The sequence below is a fragment of the Osmia lignaria genome, chromosome 10, assembly GCF_051020975.1.
Source record: "Osmia lignaria lignaria isolate PbOS001 chromosome 10, iyOsmLign1, whole genome shotgun sequence".
Taxonomy (NCBI): domain Eukaryota; kingdom Metazoa; phylum Arthropoda; class Insecta; order Hymenoptera; family Megachilidae; genus Osmia; species Osmia lignaria.
Window position 1 is genome coordinate 14,772,487 of NC_135041.1, and position 17,058 is coordinate 14,789,544.

Below are 17,058 nucleotides of genomic sequence, written 5' to 3' on the forward strand. Positions count from 1 at the left end.
GTGTATGTGATTAATACGTAACAAAATTTCTTGATATTATGTACATATATCATTTTCAAAGCGTTGGCAACTACTTGAAAGGTTCTATCAAAACAATACTATCATATGATTTTTTATTCGAACGTTTCTTTGCAGCGGTAAGCAAAGACGAGATTGAAAAAATCTATGAATCGAAGAATTACGCGTATCTCCGAGCGGAAGAAATGAAAAATTTTCAGTTGAATTTAAAATCAAAATCGCGTACGAACGAGCAAGAAAATTTTGCCGAAGAAAATAACGAATAATGCAATGGAATGTAACAGAAAAAGGAAAACACAATTAAATTTCAGTATATTGTCTTTCTTTGAAAAATTTAAGGATGGTATTAACGTTACGTTGGTATTACGCAAATTGGTAGCACTGTTACCGTGAACCGCTTCAAGTTCAGGTTCGTGTCAAATCGTATCGAGATCGGACGTATCAGTATCAGTTCCATTTCGTGTCTCGTTCAGTGACAATATCATATCATATCATATCATATCGGTGTATCGCAAAGGACACAGAATACAGAATACAGGTTATTAAACTCACCGCCTCGATCAAGATCAACATCAACATCGTCAAGTGAACTTCACGATTCAGTCCGCGTTACCCTCGTTCGAGGTTAACATATCGCATAAACGTCGCGTCGGTCGCGTCTATTTGTTCGCGGTTTGTGAATCGCGTTCTAAATTCAATGTACGCATTTACGTGTGTGTGAATAAATCTGGACCCACCAATCGTGCCTGGATTAATTACGGTGAGTCTTCTTTATATGTATGTAGAAATGATGTGCCGCGAACGAGTTATTGTCACGATTCGCGGAGAATGCGCAGAGTGTATAATCCGAACGAAGGTTTAAGAGTTTCGCGTTCGTTGGAATGGCGCATTAATGGCGAAGCCGACACACCTGTCGGGAATCGTGGTATAAGACAAGGGTGTAGGGTTGGGATGATAAGGGAGAGGAAGCGGACACGTGTACTTAGGTAGGCATCATGGGATCGTGGAGAGCGGTAGTGTCGGTGTTATTCGTGCGAACTATCGACCTGTTGGCGAAGAGATGCGTGTCTACCGGTCACGAACGCGTCCGCGTCCGCCTGCTTTTGCCCGGAGGCTGTTATTTCACCGACGGCAAAAAGCATCTTCCGAATCGTCCACCCTATCTAATCATTCAAATCGTGGCCGTCCTAATCGCGGTATACGCAACGCTGTGCCACGGTTCATCGGTCTTCTTTGGTTCCAGCTCTCTCCACTTCCACACACGTCAATAACGCAATAATGCTAAATTACCCCCGTCTCTGATTGCTCTCGTGCCAGCGTAACTCGTCCTCTCCTGGATAGGTTCCGCCATTTTTCTTCCTTTCCTATATATATACCCGTGCTATCGTAACAATTTTACCCTTAATTAATTTGAAAACGCAATCAAGCACGAACGCTTCCGGGTTGATTCTTAAAGTTTATCGGTGAACATAAACCGCGATAATTGCTCGTATTCCATGTCGTTAAAAAAGGATTAGTTTCGAATGAAATGGCGTGCGAGTCAAGCTATTTTTCAGGGATTCTTACTTAAACACCGATGATATTACGAGAAGATAGATATACTCGGCGTGCTAGCAACCGAAACGAATAGGGTTAAAGATACTATTTTCACAAAATAACTCGTGTTAACGACTGCCGCTTGTCTATGGTCATCATTAACGATTAAAGCGCAGCTCGGAAGAGAAACCAGTTTTCTTACTGGAAAGATTCGGTATTTTTCATTAATCCTGTCCTCAATCGGTGAAACTCATCTGTAGGGAAAAACTCGATGCAGTGAATTATGTCGGATCGTTTTTCAAATGACTTAGAAGTTTCGTGACGCGAGGTATAGGCGGAAGGAATTTATAAAGCAACCGGATAGATGCGAGCGCAAAGGAAGTTAACGCGAATGAAATTGCGATTGGCGGTCTCGCCAACTATTTAGAACTGTCCAAGGTGGCGTGATTACGCGTGGAAATCAAGAGCAGTGACGTTATCGTTTCGCGATTCGCTCCTCGGGACGTCCAGGCCTCGATACAACTTGCTTTCTTTATTCGCGAGACTAACGGCTCCGCCGGAGTAACGAGTTTCGCACGATCGGCCAACGATGATTTCTGCTTCGAGAGCACTCGGTCCACTCGAGAACCCGTCCTTTTTTTACTCTACCGTTCTTGCAGATTTAATTAAACTTTTATTTTTCTCCGGATTTCAAAGTGTTGAAGATCGATCGGAATCGAACGGAATCGAACGGAATCGAACGGAATCGAACGGTACCGTTCGATTGGATTTTTAGGATTATTACCGCGATTACGTGCGCGAAAGTGGGACACGAACACGGTAATGAGTTTATTTGAAACAACTTATTAGGAAGGTCTGTTCCATTCGTGACAAAGATAGCAGTTCCGAGTGTTTTCTGTAATCGTTAATTAATTCGATTCGAAAGCGTTCGGTATCGTAATGTTCAAGTGCATACGAAACCCATAAAGGCTGAGGTTTAGCCGACAGTTAGCGGGCTTGGTCGAGGATTGGCATTGGTAGCAGACGTGGTTTTATTTACGACTAGAATCGCTGACTGCTCCGGGTTCGCTCCTCCTTGACCCCTCTTCTTCTCCGTTTTCTCTTCTCGTCTCGGGGTTAGAACGATCCTATCTGCGGACGTGGCCGCGGATCATTCCCTTCGCAGTCTCTGCACTATAAAAGATCGCCCTATGGTTGTATATTACTCACGCCAGCGTGTTTTCACTTGGCGCGGCGATCGGTCCCGATATCATAACTCCTTGTCGTACCGTCGTTCAACCAGCAAATCTACCCGACGACCAAGCCCTCCTCCTCGTTGCGATAGCAATTCCGATATACGTATGTAGGTACTCGGCTACCCTATAACGATTATTTCCTTCGTAGTTAAAAAATTATTTCGAAGGTCGCCGAGATATTGTATGTAGTAGCAACGTGTTAGACTGTTAGACCATCCTCGAGGCAGCCGATAATCCACGCCGGTGGCTGCGATTATTCCCGTCGACACACCGAAATAGATGGTTTACAGCCTCCCTTAAATACGTCAACGTTTATGCGTGAATTCCCGAAAGTAAATCGACGAAGAATGTTTTCATACGACGTCCGCCTCGTCGCGAACCGAAGCCAACTTAAACGTTGAAAGCGTTTTAGCCTTCCAGCCTCGTTATTAATAATAACGCGAACAGACCTTTTGTTTACGATGTCGTGGTGTCTTAAAAAGATTTCTCCTCGAAGGAAAGTGAAAAGAGTTTGATACTTGTTACAAGTAAAATCGAATGTTTCTTCTTCGATAAACCACGCTCACGTTGTTCCCTCTTATCAGCTTTAATTTCAAAGAAAAGTAAAGAAAAGAAAAGAAACAACAGCTCCAATCTACTTGGAGTCCCTTATCTACCAGATCGTGCTTTCGCCTCAGGTACGAGTTAAGGAACCCTCGATGCTTCTCGACAGCGACACCACGGTCCTCCCATAAATCGTTTTCCACCACCCTCGAGGAATCATGGGAAAAGACACCGGTTTGCTGTCACTCGTCTGGGAAAAGCTCGTTGTTTTCTTGTTTCTCTCGAATTAGTTTGAGTATTTAGCGATACAGAGGTTGTTTCATCGTTCGCACGTGTTATCGATGAAAATTAGTTAAGAAAAAGAGCCTTGTTATCGGCGTAAATTTAGGAATCGACGCGACACGACGCGACGCGTCAACAAGCGTCGGACGATTCTGCCCGCGGAGCTTGTGCGTTTCGTTTCGTATCGTATCGTGGCATGGTCTGCGGTTGACGTCGATTAATCACGCGGGTGGCTGGCTAAGTGTGTGCGTGCGTGCTGCGGGCAACGACGTGTCGGTGACTTGCAACTACGCCCGCCGCCTATCATATTAACGGGTAATTGAAAGATATCCGGCCGGAAAGCGGCACCGTGATTTTTTGTGATGTCACTACGAACAGCGTGTCGGTGAACGGAGGAACGGAGGAACGGAGGAACGGAGGAACTAAGGAACGGTGCGCCGAATGATCGCGGGGTGACTTGCACCCATTCGAGCCTCCGTCAGCTTGCCGAGACGCTTTCGACCCTTCTCCTTTCTCTCCTTTCTCTCCTTCCTCTCCAAAGATTCTTGCTTCTCCTTGATTTGTCTCTGAAGCGATCGCGATCCGAATCGACCCTTACTACTTCTTCTGTGTGCAGAGTAAAATCATTATTGAAAGAAGGACGATTGTATCGAGATTTTCCTGTTATTCGTCGGAATTGTTTTCTCGTTAACGGGAAGATGAACGAAACGACTCTGTTTTCATCTCCAGACATCGTGACGAACGTTCGCTAGTAATCGACTTTCCGAAGATCGAACGTCCCAACTTTTATTAAACTCTTACGGGTTATCCTCCCCAAAGAAGCAAAGAGTAATTATCGTTTCTCGTTTATCGTTGTTCGCGTAAGATTCTTTGATGGTTGGAAATTTCAAGTCGATGAATCAGTGGAGGAACAGTGCCAAGAGGCAAAGTCAAACAGACGTTTATCTAATGTGTAATGGCATAATTTGCGAAAGGGGCTTAATCGCATCAGTGTTACTTGGCCGTCCAGCAGAGTGGAATAAGCTGATCGTGTCTCAGACTTCCCTCTGCCTTGCTGCTTGCTTACCGTTCGTCCGTGGAACCAAATTACATTACACCGTAAAATCATTAGAGACTCGCGGAACCGTGATTAATCGCTCGACTGTCGCGATTTTAAACGACAATCCATGAATTCGATGTATTCTTTTTTTTTTTTTTTTTCATCCGGCTTGCTCATAAACGTAGTTTCTTTTATCTGATTGTGAGAAAACGAACGTGTAAACAAATTGTTCTGGAAACGGAGTAAAAGCCGTTCCTCGAACGAGATCGTTCTCCTCCCAGCATCCCTCCCGATGTCGTGACTATAAACAAGTCGTCGAAATAACGTGGCAGGCCTCGGCAGCTGTTGGCAGCGTGCCTCTGTTGATATAACTTTGACAAAGTCGTTGACAAAGTCTCGGTTGCAGGCATTTTTACGAGCCCCCCGGCCCATTAAGTCCTGATAAATCTCTCGGATCGTTAGGTACTATTTTGAACCGGCCGCGGCGTGAAAACGTGTCCTCCACCTTGTTCTTACTCATCGTTGTCGATTCGTTGTCTGTTTGTCAATCCGGTGGCCAGCAGGAGCAAACAAACGTTCCTTGCCACCCGTTACGCGACACACGACCGTCTTCAGCCAGCACGCGCCTTCTACGCGACGATTATTAATAGCCCCGCACCGACTAACTCTTTCCTACCGCCTCAGGGATGAATCGAGCCGGATCGTTGCTTCTGCCAGATCTTATCTCTAGGGCTGAATGCTTGTCGAGCTACTGTGAACAGGGACAAATTTTTAGGGTGCTAGGTTTCGGATCATCGCTGTCTTGTTCGAGGTTGCTACAACGTTTCATTGGAATTTAATCTATGCGAGGAATCTCCTGATGGTGGAAGAGTCTTTCCTTCTGTTCTCCATTAATGTATTATGGGAATTATGAATGGATTACCTATCTTACGATAACGGGAGTTAAATTTCAAGTTTCGAGGGTGGTGAGAAACGTTGCTCCGTCAGTGAAGTACGCCCCGAAAGTTAAAATTCCATATGCTTAGAGGGCCGAACCATAAGGTATGTCGGTAGGAAAAGTGAGTTTCGCTCGTACATCACACGAAAGTGGATGAGTGTTCGGCTTTCCGAAACCATATGCTATCATTGCTCTAAAATAAGGCGGAAACGCGTATGTACCTTCTTTTCACTCTCGTTCCATGAAACTAATTTACGAACGAACCGGGGCGACACTCGTGTCAAACACGATTAGGAAATTCTCAGAAAAAGCAACAGGAATATTAAATCCTCGCTACATTTCTCTTTTCAGATGATGCCCAACGATTCGCGACAAGATCGACGATGCAAAACCACGGAATGCTCTCCGAAAACTCTCGCTAGGAAAATCGAAAGCTGCATCGTAAGGTAAGCAGTAAAGAAAAAATATGATATAAACGTCGAAATCGATGGAATCGCGGGAGTTTAGTCGATTCTTCTGCGGCGAAGAGGGTTGAAGGGTCATGGATCGTTGACCATCCTCGTAGCCTAAAGGCATTCGTTGATTACCGGTCGTCGAGGAAAGCCAGGGGATTTTAATTAGCTGCGTTTGCTCTTCGCAAACACCGGTCAATCTGGCTTCCATCGCACGCGTACGCGCGCTCCGCTATCATCCCGATTTCAAAGTAAAAATTCTAACTGGATGCTTTGATTTCCCGCTACCGAGTCAACACGAGCTTCTCCGTTTCGGATTTGCTTCGTGAACTCGATGGAAATGAAAAAATTGACCGTTTTGATAAGTTTTCGAGTCGCGAATAGTTGTAGATAGAAAGATGAAACTATTCTTTCAAAGTATTGCGATACAGTCCTGTACATACATACATACACGTGTCCGTTACAAGCATTAAACGTTCGAATCTGAAAGGACTGGCAATGTCCATCGCTGCATGTGCATCGTTCAGCCGGAGGAAAAAGCAGTCACGCTTGGCGCATAACTCTGAAACACGAAGAAATCATAGAAAGGGTAAAAAGCGCGTTTCATACTTAAATAGAAGATTGCGATGGTAAGAAGCCGGACAATTGAAGGCTGCAAACTCACGATTGGTGGCTTAACGTAAGTACATTGTAGGTTGACAAAAAGCTTGGCGGTCGTTGGAAAAGGATGAACCGTTAGACGATCGCGTCGAGGCGTTTTTCGTAGCCGATTCTCGTCGCAGGAAACGGTTTAGAGGTGACGAGGGTAATATTTCAAAGCTCGTTGAGAGCCAGACGAGGAGCGTGCACGCGGAATGCTGGGAGTCGGGAGTCCGGGAGTCCGGGAGTCCGGGAGTCAGGAGTAATTTGAACAAACGCACGACAACGTCTCATTTGTCACGAGTGTGACGCGACCGACACTCGGGCCCTCTCTAACGCGCTGGAAATACATACCTGCGATGGACACTTTCTTTTTCATCTCTGCATGTTCGTTCGCGGAGGAATTCGATCGTAATGAGCTTCCTCGTGTCAAAGGGTTCTTGTCGCGCGACACCACGAATGATTGAACGACCGCCACGCCGCGCCGCGCCGCGCCGCGCCGCGTCGACTTTATTCCGAGAGACTTAAAAATATCGAAACAGGATTTTGTTGCTAACTCATTGCCTTCCAGCATCGAATGATCGAGGCTTCGTAGAGAAACGTTGCGTCCTGATGTTCTTCAATTTTATTCTTTCGCGTATTATTCTTTAAATCGAATAAAAAATATATAGTCAAAGGGTTAAGTAATTTGATGAGTAAAATGATAAAAGTAGAGGTGGCAACTTGATCCATCCATCCATCCATCCTATTCTCGGCGAAGCAAGAGAGAAAGATTCGAGGGGCGTATCGCGGAGAGATTCATCGAATAATTCCTGTCCGTCGACGGGACATGTACAGATCAGAGTGTGACGGTCGTGTTCCTCTTGTCGGCGACAAGTAATCCGGAATCAATTACTGGCTGGCTCACAGTCCTGAGCGACTGCTACGAGCATGGGCGGAAGAGAGACAACCCATGGGACGCGACGACCTTTTTAGAGACCGACGATCATTAATCACCCGCTTTTTAGCTCGAAATTCCCTCGCGCCTAGTTTACAAAACGAGGGTCGACGAAATCGCCCCGTCACCCACGACAAGGGTGCCGCTTTTTGTACTTGAACCGGTGAACAGCCGACCTGTCTTCCGTATCGGATCGCTCTTCCTTCGACTTACGTACGACTTTCCTACGATTACCCCTAGCATGCTTCACTTACAATTTCTTTAAGCGTGATACGCGCTATTATTTTTCTACTTATTTCGTACGATTACGTAATACCCCCTAATAAGAAAAAGAACGCGATTCATAAATACACAAGCAGTTTGACCTTGTTTTCGCATTACCGAGCAACGAACACGCAGCAGAGGTGAAAGAATTTTTCCTTCTCGACGAATCTCCGTCGATCAGTCACTGTAATTGATACCGTCCTCCTCCAGACGAATGTTAATACGAGTTCCAAGCGTAGAAAAACTGGAAAACAAATTGAATCACCGGGGCACCGTGTGCACATGGAGCGAAAGGTCGCTCTTCTCACGGGGAACTCGAGCTGTGTTCCCAGTACCATGAACCATACGACGATAATTAAGTCCTTCGAGCGAATCCTCCTTGTTTTTTTCTCTTGTCTCTCGAAAATTAGTTGCAACCATTCTCGTTAAACGTCCTTAGCCGGTTGATAGAATGCGCGCATACGGTTGACTGATAATCTTGAAAAGGTGAAAAACGACGTGTCGTCGATGAGATTTATCCCGTAGCTTTCTCAAGTACGAGCTTACAAGGCCGGATAAAGCCGCTTTACATAGCGGTAGACACGATTACAGTATCGATCGTGGCTCGCTATTTCGAGTATATTAATGTCGGTTTGATAAAAAAAAGAGGAAAAGATTCGAACGATTTGCGGTCGAACGGAGGTGGTTCCGCGGAAAACTCGATTTCAGACGTAATGTCGACCGCAAATCGTTTTCGTTCGTTCCTTCCTACGAGTTGCAACCTTCGAATCGATTCGATTCGATTCGATTCGTTCTCGGCTCGAGAACGCCGTTGCTTGTCTTCAGCTTTTCTCCTCAGGAACAAGTCGAAGCAACGACGGCGACGCCGACGCCGACGCCGACGCCGACGCCGACGACGAGCTGAAGAAGAGTCGACAGTTATGGTGAAATAACACGTTACGGTTGGACAGTTGGTCAGAAATTGTGTTGGAACACGCACGTTCCGACCCAGACATATGTTTCAGAGCAGTCTTCTTTCACTTGTAACGTCACGAAATCAGCTGCAACTACCGTTTACCTGTACGTGTCAATTATATGTAATTGCCACTTGCTTTGCACGCGGTTAGTGATTATTTCGTGACACGGTAATTAAATTCTTCAGCTGCGGAACTCACCTTTCGTCGAAGCTGTATCAGGGAATGGTCAAGTTCCAATTGTAGGGCCTTCGAAGAAAGGGGTGGGATAATAAAGAAAAGAACAAAGAATTGGATAGAGAAGAATCGCTTTATTTATCTTGCAAATTCCTGTAAAAGAAAAAAGAATGTCGCGATGATTTAAGATCGGTTTACACGAATCGAAAAAGTCGCCTGGCATCTCTAGCTGTCAGGGATAAGGACTGAAATAACAGAGACGCATTAGCAAAGTGGGAGGGAAACTAGCGGAGCGAGCGAGAGGTAAAGAAAAAGTAGTAAGAAAAAAAGACGAAAATAGGGAAGCCACCCAGGCTGTCGTTGACGGTGAGTTTAACGGGTACGTTAATGCCTGTCGGCCAGCCTGGACCTCGTCCTCTATAATTAGCCTGTATTGTGTTACTCGCGAGCGGATTATTGCGCTCATAAACCGTTTATAAAGCTTTTTCGTGCCTTCTATACCACGATCGCGTTTGTTGTTACTCCTTTCATGAGTATCTGGACCTAGCTTAGACTGGATAAATTGCTTCCGTTGGAAATAAGTTGGATCCGAAACATTTGCGTACAAGTAAAATTGTCGCGACATTAGAAAGAAAATTGTTTTCGTGCGAATCGACCGCAAGGACCTGAAGATCGGGTAAAGCGAAGTGATCACTTTGCGGACAGTGAAACAAGATCGCGGACACTTTTTGCCCCGATGCGATGGTTATGCACGAACGACCATGTGCGCCACGCGCCTTCCAACCAATTTAGAATCCTCTCGTTTGTCCTCCTTCTTCTCCCTATCACCAGGTGATTCTCTTTTATTTCGTTGGATAACGGTGAACGTTGCACCGACATCATCGACCGATCTACATTTGAACCCTTAACGGCTTAACGGTGTCCGATCCGTTTCTTTTATTCCGTCTGCCTTCGAACGAACGTCCGTGGGATCCGTGAAATCCATCGATAATATTATATACAGGGTGTAACGCAACACGTGGGAAACGCTTGGAAGAATGGAAACGTCGTTCGAAGACAATGAAGCTAATACCAGCGCACACGTTCGATTTTCCTTTGTATTCCAGTTGGCGAGTTCTGACTGATTCTATGATAAACGATACATCGTTCAGCCAATTATTCCCTCTACATATGTATGTACACCGTTCAGAGTTTCGAGTTGATTTCTCCTGCGAATCGATTAACCATTGCTCGAGATGAAACGAGGGCGCAGGTATTTACCTTTTCTTCGATTCTTATTTTCGCACCACGAAACGGTTTATTTCCTTATATCCGATAAATCGCTCAGAAACACCGTAAAAGGAATATTATACATAAATTAAGGCCTACTTATACAGCAATATAACGACTCGAATACAATTCTGATTACATAATTATCTTGCTGTCGACGTACCTCCGTGGTGGAAGTAGGTAGAATAGAGCAATAAATTTCGACGAGTACAACGGAAGTTCGTTTCCCTTCTTAACGCACTCCTGCTGCTTTCCTTCTTGATGCACCGCCCTGAGAATTCGCGAACCCTCTTCGTTAGAATCATCATATTGATCGCTCCCATTGCTCAATAAAATCCTTCGTGCTTTTCGATAAAATTCAGAATTTAACTGAAACTTCCATCGTCGAAAATGAATGGTACGTACAAGGGTTAATTTGGACGTTGAACTGTTTGCAGTAATTAAATTACGCGGAAAGCAAAGCTGTTGATTAACTACCTAAGCCGGTACCTTTAATGGATCCTTTATGAATGTTAAGTACCAGCAACGTTTTCTCATGACAAAAAGGAGGATTTATAGGAAGATTCAGATGATTAATCCTGAACCGGTAGGATGAAACGCTTGTTACGTAACTATGCGGCAGAATGAAATATTTGTTAAAAACAAGTGATAAGCTGTGCGAGCGTTCCTGCGCCATTAAAAGAAGCTACCAGCTTTCTCGCCAACGCGACGCACGGCTGATTAATATTGCGTGACTAATTAACGCGAATAGCAACAAGTTGAACGCACAATTATTAAGCAGCAAGAACAAGCGTACACGCGGGTCTTTCTAACTGCATATAGCGAAGCAATGGCTTGAACGGAACGAAGTAGAAATTACAGCGGTAGGTGATGTTGGCGTAACAAGTAACTAGAAGAATCCCGATAACGGTGAGCTCGTTAAGCTCGAAGAACGACAGTTCCGAGTGCCAGTGTGGGACCGATGCGATGTGTTCGCGGGTAATAAAGTCGCTGAACGTCCAGCCAGAAGTGGGTTTTGTCCTGTACCGATAATGGCGGCACTTCATCAAGCTTCCTCGACTCCGTAGCTGGTAGCCCCTCTTCCTGCGGGACACGCGCGTCTACTCGTTGCGCCTCTCGCGTCCTTCGTCCCGTAGCAGGCCATCTGTTTCCTCATTACCGGCCTGCCAGTAAACCACCCCACCGTTCTTCTTCCACCCCCTTCACGCCTCCTCGTCCCACGGGTGATACATCGTGTTTTCTTATTTGCCGGACGTGCTGCGGGAAAATCGTCCGAGAAAATCGAGTGATTTGTCCGGGAGGTGTTAATGGTCCAACCGTACGCTCTTGTTTCTTCTTCCTCTGCTCAAGATGTTGTCGCCCTCGTTCTTACGGTGTTTTCTTCCTTCCCTTCCCTTCCCTTCCCTTCCCTTCCCTTTCAGTCACGTACAATGCTCTATCGATTCTTTGCCATTCTTCAAGTACCTACTGTCTTACGATGATTTCTTTCTCTCTAAGGTATCATTTATTCTCATTCATCCGAGAAAAGCTTGGTCGATTTTACAAAAAATTCATTTATCTCGACGCTCAGAGAAACATTTCATCCAACTATTTCGAGGATGACGACAAGTTTGCCTAGCGAACGAGGGTGGTAGAGGTAGCAGAGCGAAGAAGCAACGAGAAAGAAAGAAAGGTATACGTGCCGCGTATACCATAGCAGAAGAATATCTTCGGGAGCCGTGAACCTGTCAATAAGGTGGATTCCCGAGCTGCTTGTTCGGTAGTGATGGCCTAAAAGAAGCGCCGCTTACGGAACGCTGCTGTAGAAAGAGGAACCGTGAGTTGATCTCTCGAAGCGAGAAGAAGACGAAGAGATAGAAGAGGTGAGTGGATATGGCTGGCCCCAGAGATCTCGGAAGCTCGTCTCACCCTTCTCGAGGCGGTGCGGCGCGGCGCGGCGCGGCGCGGCGTGACTTGCAGCTCGATTTCTGGCACACAGAACTGACGGATACCCGGTCCGATGCTTTTCTTCGAATGCCGTATCGGGACACGAAGATGGCCGCGCGCTAGTCATTAGGCGGTATCGCGCGAGAGATCGTTAAGAAGCAGCCTGTAAAAGGAACGCGTCGACGCGACCTCCTCTCCTCCTTCTTCATCTTCTCTTTCTTCTTTTTCTTCTTCGCCTCTGAGCTTCCTCCGCTTTCTATCCCGGTGACGTTATGTAATTACTGCCGATGAAATACGCGTCGATCGATGATACTCTTCGGATCAAGAAACTCTTGTCTGATCTGTCCGTTTAATATGTTCCTTCTGATACACCGAACATTCTTTACGTTTCTTCGGGAGGCCAATCAACTTCGGGGTAGTTACTATGTAACACAGCTTGGATATGAATGTTTTTCTAAAGGAAATTACTATTTTTAAACGGTCGTACAAGGGAAAGTAACAATCGTATATGAGAGTTTAGCGAGCAACCAGTATAATCGATGATCGTACCGAAAGGGTTAATGTCGTCGCGAAGGAATGCCAGGTAGTCATCCATCGTGTATCCATCACCTCGATACCATAGCTTACAGCATCCAGTGGTTGTATTAAAAAGAAAGAAAGAAAGAAAGAAAGAAAACTGGTTATATTTTTATTTGTCCGTTGTGTTGGTGAAGAGGGACGAAGCATAGGGCCGTGACAAGAGGCGTAATTACGCTAAACGATTTCCGAGCAGGCTCTCTCGCTCGGACTTGCTTAACGATGGTAACGATGGCGGTGGCAAGAAGGATAGTCCCTGTCGTGGCCAGCTTTCAAGAGGCCGTTCCACGTCCTTGCCTCGTGTGAATCGGAAGATTAGCCGATTCACGGCGAACCACGACGATTTCGTTCTTGTATCGGTCGCTCGAGTCCACCGGTTACGGTGACCGCCGCGCCGTGTAATGGAACGACCGTTTTTCGACACGCTTTTCTTCCTCATCGACTCGAACTTGTGCACTCATGCCGTTACACCCATACGAAGTTAACTTATCGTTAGAATTTTAACCCCTTCGCCGCGAGAGAAGATTTCTGGCAATGACACACATTGTTTCCGAAATTAACTTGAACTGCTAAAGCCGCCTACGGCACAGGGCAAGCTTTAAACGATAAATCGACCCGAAGAGTCGTGGCCTCGCGTGGGGAATATCGCGCACGACTTTTCATTCAACACGGTATAATACACCGAACATAATCGCGCGTTAATTCGTCGTTCTGCTACAATGATTCTGGAATATCTCGATGATCTTCTTTTGGATTTCTCTTTTAATTAATACTTGGACGAAATAAGAAGGTAACCGCGTCATTCGACGTCGCAATTAACCAGCATCGGCGATAAATAAGCAAAGGGCAACTCGGCACGATAATCGAAGTAACTGAAGGACGTATTAAAATCAGCAAAGTAAAACTCTGGATCGACGATCAGCCTCGCGGATGCTTCATTAGCCAACTTTAATTACAGAACGACCACAAGATCGTTGTCACGAGAACAGGATGGTGACCGGTTCAATAGACATCGTTCATCATCTCGATAGCAATTATCGTAATTAATATCGGCGTAGCAATCGTACGCGTGGGTATCGCGGATACGATGATTTTTCTTCCGGTATTACCGTTCACGATTAACACTTTAAGCTTAGCGATAGCGATAGGATGTAAAGGGTGAAATCAGAATCTTAGCAAGGTCGTAGTTAGAGGTGAACTGATGACAGTCGTTGGCTGTAAGAGTCGGCGAGGTCAAGCAGTCGAAGCGATAACATTAATCCGGAAGGGCGAGATGGCTGGTGGTCGAGGAAGAGCAATCCCGATCTCGGCTGGTCGAGTTGGTCGTGTATAAAGCAACAACCCCGTGGAATGGACTTGGAACTCCTCGCTTACCCTCCTGGACACGAGCTGTCGCGGTCTGTCCCTAGACGGGATGTGGTCGGCACCCAAACCCTCCACTCTGTTCCCTGTGTAATTTTAATAAGCCATATTACGAGCTCGTACCTACAAGGAAACAGCTTCCTTTTGCGCCGGACCAACGCGTCCTCCCCTCGTTGCACGTCTTTCGGATAATTCATACTTTGCTTAAATCAGCTGGTTTAATGCAACAAAGCATTATAGTTTGATAGGATTTCATTTTGATTATTTCTTCCTCTTGCCATGAATTTCAAATTTTCCTTTCCTTCTTCTGCGAGCCAGCGGAGAATGAAAAAGGAAAAAGGAAAAAGGAAAAAGGAAAAAGGAAAATGAAACAATTTGGAGGGGTGACGACGGATTGATTAGCGGATTACGCGGCTCTTATTTCATTTGGCCAGGACTCGAGGGTCGTTTGGAATAAATGGGATATCGCTTTAATGAATTTCCAGCGGAACGTCAGGAGGCGTCATCCCCAGCGCAGAAGGCGGTTGTACGAGGATTAAGTAGGGCAATCTGTGGCATTTTTTTTCTCGCAAACGACCAGATTTTTATGCCTAATTAATCGCCAGAGTTCCGAGGGTGGCCAACGAGGATTAGATACCCAGTGAAATTCGCGCGATACCGTCTTTCGGTTGGGCTGATTTACTGATTTCTGTACTCGATTAGAAAATTATTCTTTGCTCAATTCAATTTTATCTTTGTTTTATCATCGATTTTTAAAATTGATTAATTAAGTTTTCCAAAAAAAGAAAAGGGTTTCTTTCGAATTTATCAATGACGCGAAGTAAGCGTAGGACAAACGTTTGGTAGCCAAGAAGAAACTGCAGGAGCCCAAAGTTATCCGCGAAGTTTCGAGTGCAGAGCTAGTTGATTTATCGGGCTCATTACTGCCAGGAAAGAGGGAGGACTACAGGCAACAGCCACCCCAGCGGCGTGTTTTACAAGACGGCATTAATTGCTCGAATTAAATATGCACCTCTCTCCGTGGCGTAATTTATTTCGGTTTCCTTAAGCACTTTAAGTCGTCGGGAACTCGCCGCATCGCAGACGCTTTCCACGGACGTTAATAATGGCTTCTTAGGATATTAATTGACGTTGTTCTTTGTAAAAACCACCCCTCTACTATCCTTTAATCTTGACCGTTAACTCTGCGTTCTTTTCGAACGACTTCTGTCTATTGTGCTTAAAATGTTTGTCGTTCGTAGTATGTAAGAAGAAGTTTAACACGTTAAATATTGTTTCAGGAACGCGTTGGACGAGGAGCAGCGAGCACAGAAGGCTCTTTATCTATTGAAAGCGCGTGATCGTCGAATCGCCGTTTTGGAAAAACGCGTTGCAGAATTGCAAAACCTTGCTGACAATATACACGAGGTCAGTCTTCGAAAATCCTCGAGTATATTGAACCCTGAACGAGACAAAGAAGCTGTTTCCGACTTTAGAAGCGAAAGGTCCTTAAGAACTGACGACGAGACCGAAAAAAGTGATTCCAACTTGAGCAACACTGAAAATTTAAGTAAAACATTGGACGAAGATTGTGACACCGTTTCTGGAAGTCAGATAACGGTGCCAAGATTGAAATTATCGAAATCCTCTTTATCAAATTCGGAAAAGGACATCTTCTCCACTGCGACTAACTTTTTGGTTGAAGGAAGAAAGTGTTCTGCTTCAAGCATATGCGTTTCTGGCAAAGATCGAACTTTCGAAAATGCAGCTCTGCAGAAAGATAAATCTAGTAAAGAAATTGTAGATTCAAGAAAAAGGGAAACGAAAGTTGGAGGATTGAATGACCAAGGGAAGATCGATGGAGTTGAAAAGCTTCTTTCAGAAGAGAAGAAAGGTGGTTCAGTTATGTTTATGAAGAATATCGAAGGAAAGGTTCGAAAACGATGTAGCTTTCCAAGGAGCTCCGCGAGCGTTCCGTGGATTCGAGCGAGGCACGACTGTTTCCGGAGGAAGCTTCGAAATCTTGAACTGAGGAACGCAAAACGAGTGGAGAAGCTGCCTATGGGAGACGGACGTGCGACCTGTACAACGTACCGGTGAGTGAAACGTTCATTTTTATTATGTTTAGAATAAGGTTGGGAAACACTGATCGATCAGTTGCGGCAGGGAATAATCGAGAGTTCTCGCGCAGCAAAGGGTTGAATCTGATCGGTGTGCGTCACGTAGCGGCCGATTTTTCCATGCGCAGACATGAAAATGCATGTAATTAGCTGAAATTGATGTTGAGCGCGAGCACGGCCGCAATTTTAATCGGCTGTCGTATGATAATTACGCGTGGCGGGCAGCCCTCGACCCACGCCGGATAAATCATCTCTCACTCTCGTCGTCCGCTAGCTCGCTCGCGCCATCGAAAGCCCTGCAACGATTCCCAGGTATTCATTTACTTCGTATTAATCAATGCGTGAAATTGATTACGGCTAGCCGAGACCCGTAACGAGGGTTGCCCCCGATCGGGACGGGGAGAGGGCAAACGTTGCTTGCGTTGGATGGGAAAAGAGAACCACTCTCCTGAACTAGCCAAGATCTGCTCTACGTTTTGCTCCCGTTAGAAGAGCGAAAATTTTATTTTCACCCCCGATTTCGAACATTACCTACTAGTTGAACGTCTACTTGTTGTCGTTATTTTACGAATCGCATTTCCCGTTTGAATCTTTAGTAACGAAACGGTTAATATCTTATAGGTACTATATTTTTCATTGGTAACCTAATATCGACTACGATATCGAACGTGTAATTAATTTTCTCGTACGGTTTCCTCTGAACGTAATTAATTTCTGCATACGTAATTGCTGTTGATACCGTATATATTTCTAGCCGTAACAACGTGCTTCGTATATTAGTAGGTAACAAGAAATCGATGTAAAATCATAACCA

At 45.3% G+C, this 17,058-nt stretch overlaps 1 protein-coding gene across 1 annotated transcript; it reads left to right on the forward strand.

The window, feature by feature from the left end:
- The first annotated feature begins 284 nt into the window (after positions 1 to 284).
- On the forward strand, positions 285 to 16,349 carry LOC143305720 (uncharacterized). Its single transcript, XM_076690412.1, has 3 exons — positions 285 to 778; positions 5,942 to 6,036; positions 15,426 to 16,349. The coding sequence occupies exons 2-3, from the start codon at positions 5,942 to 5,944 to the stop codon at positions 16,222 to 16,224; spliced, it is 894 nt and encodes a 297-aa protein (XP_076546527.1). The 5' UTR covers positions 285 to 778; the 3' UTR covers positions 16,225 to 16,349.
- The last annotated feature ends 709 nt before the right edge of the window (positions 16,350 to 17,058 follow it).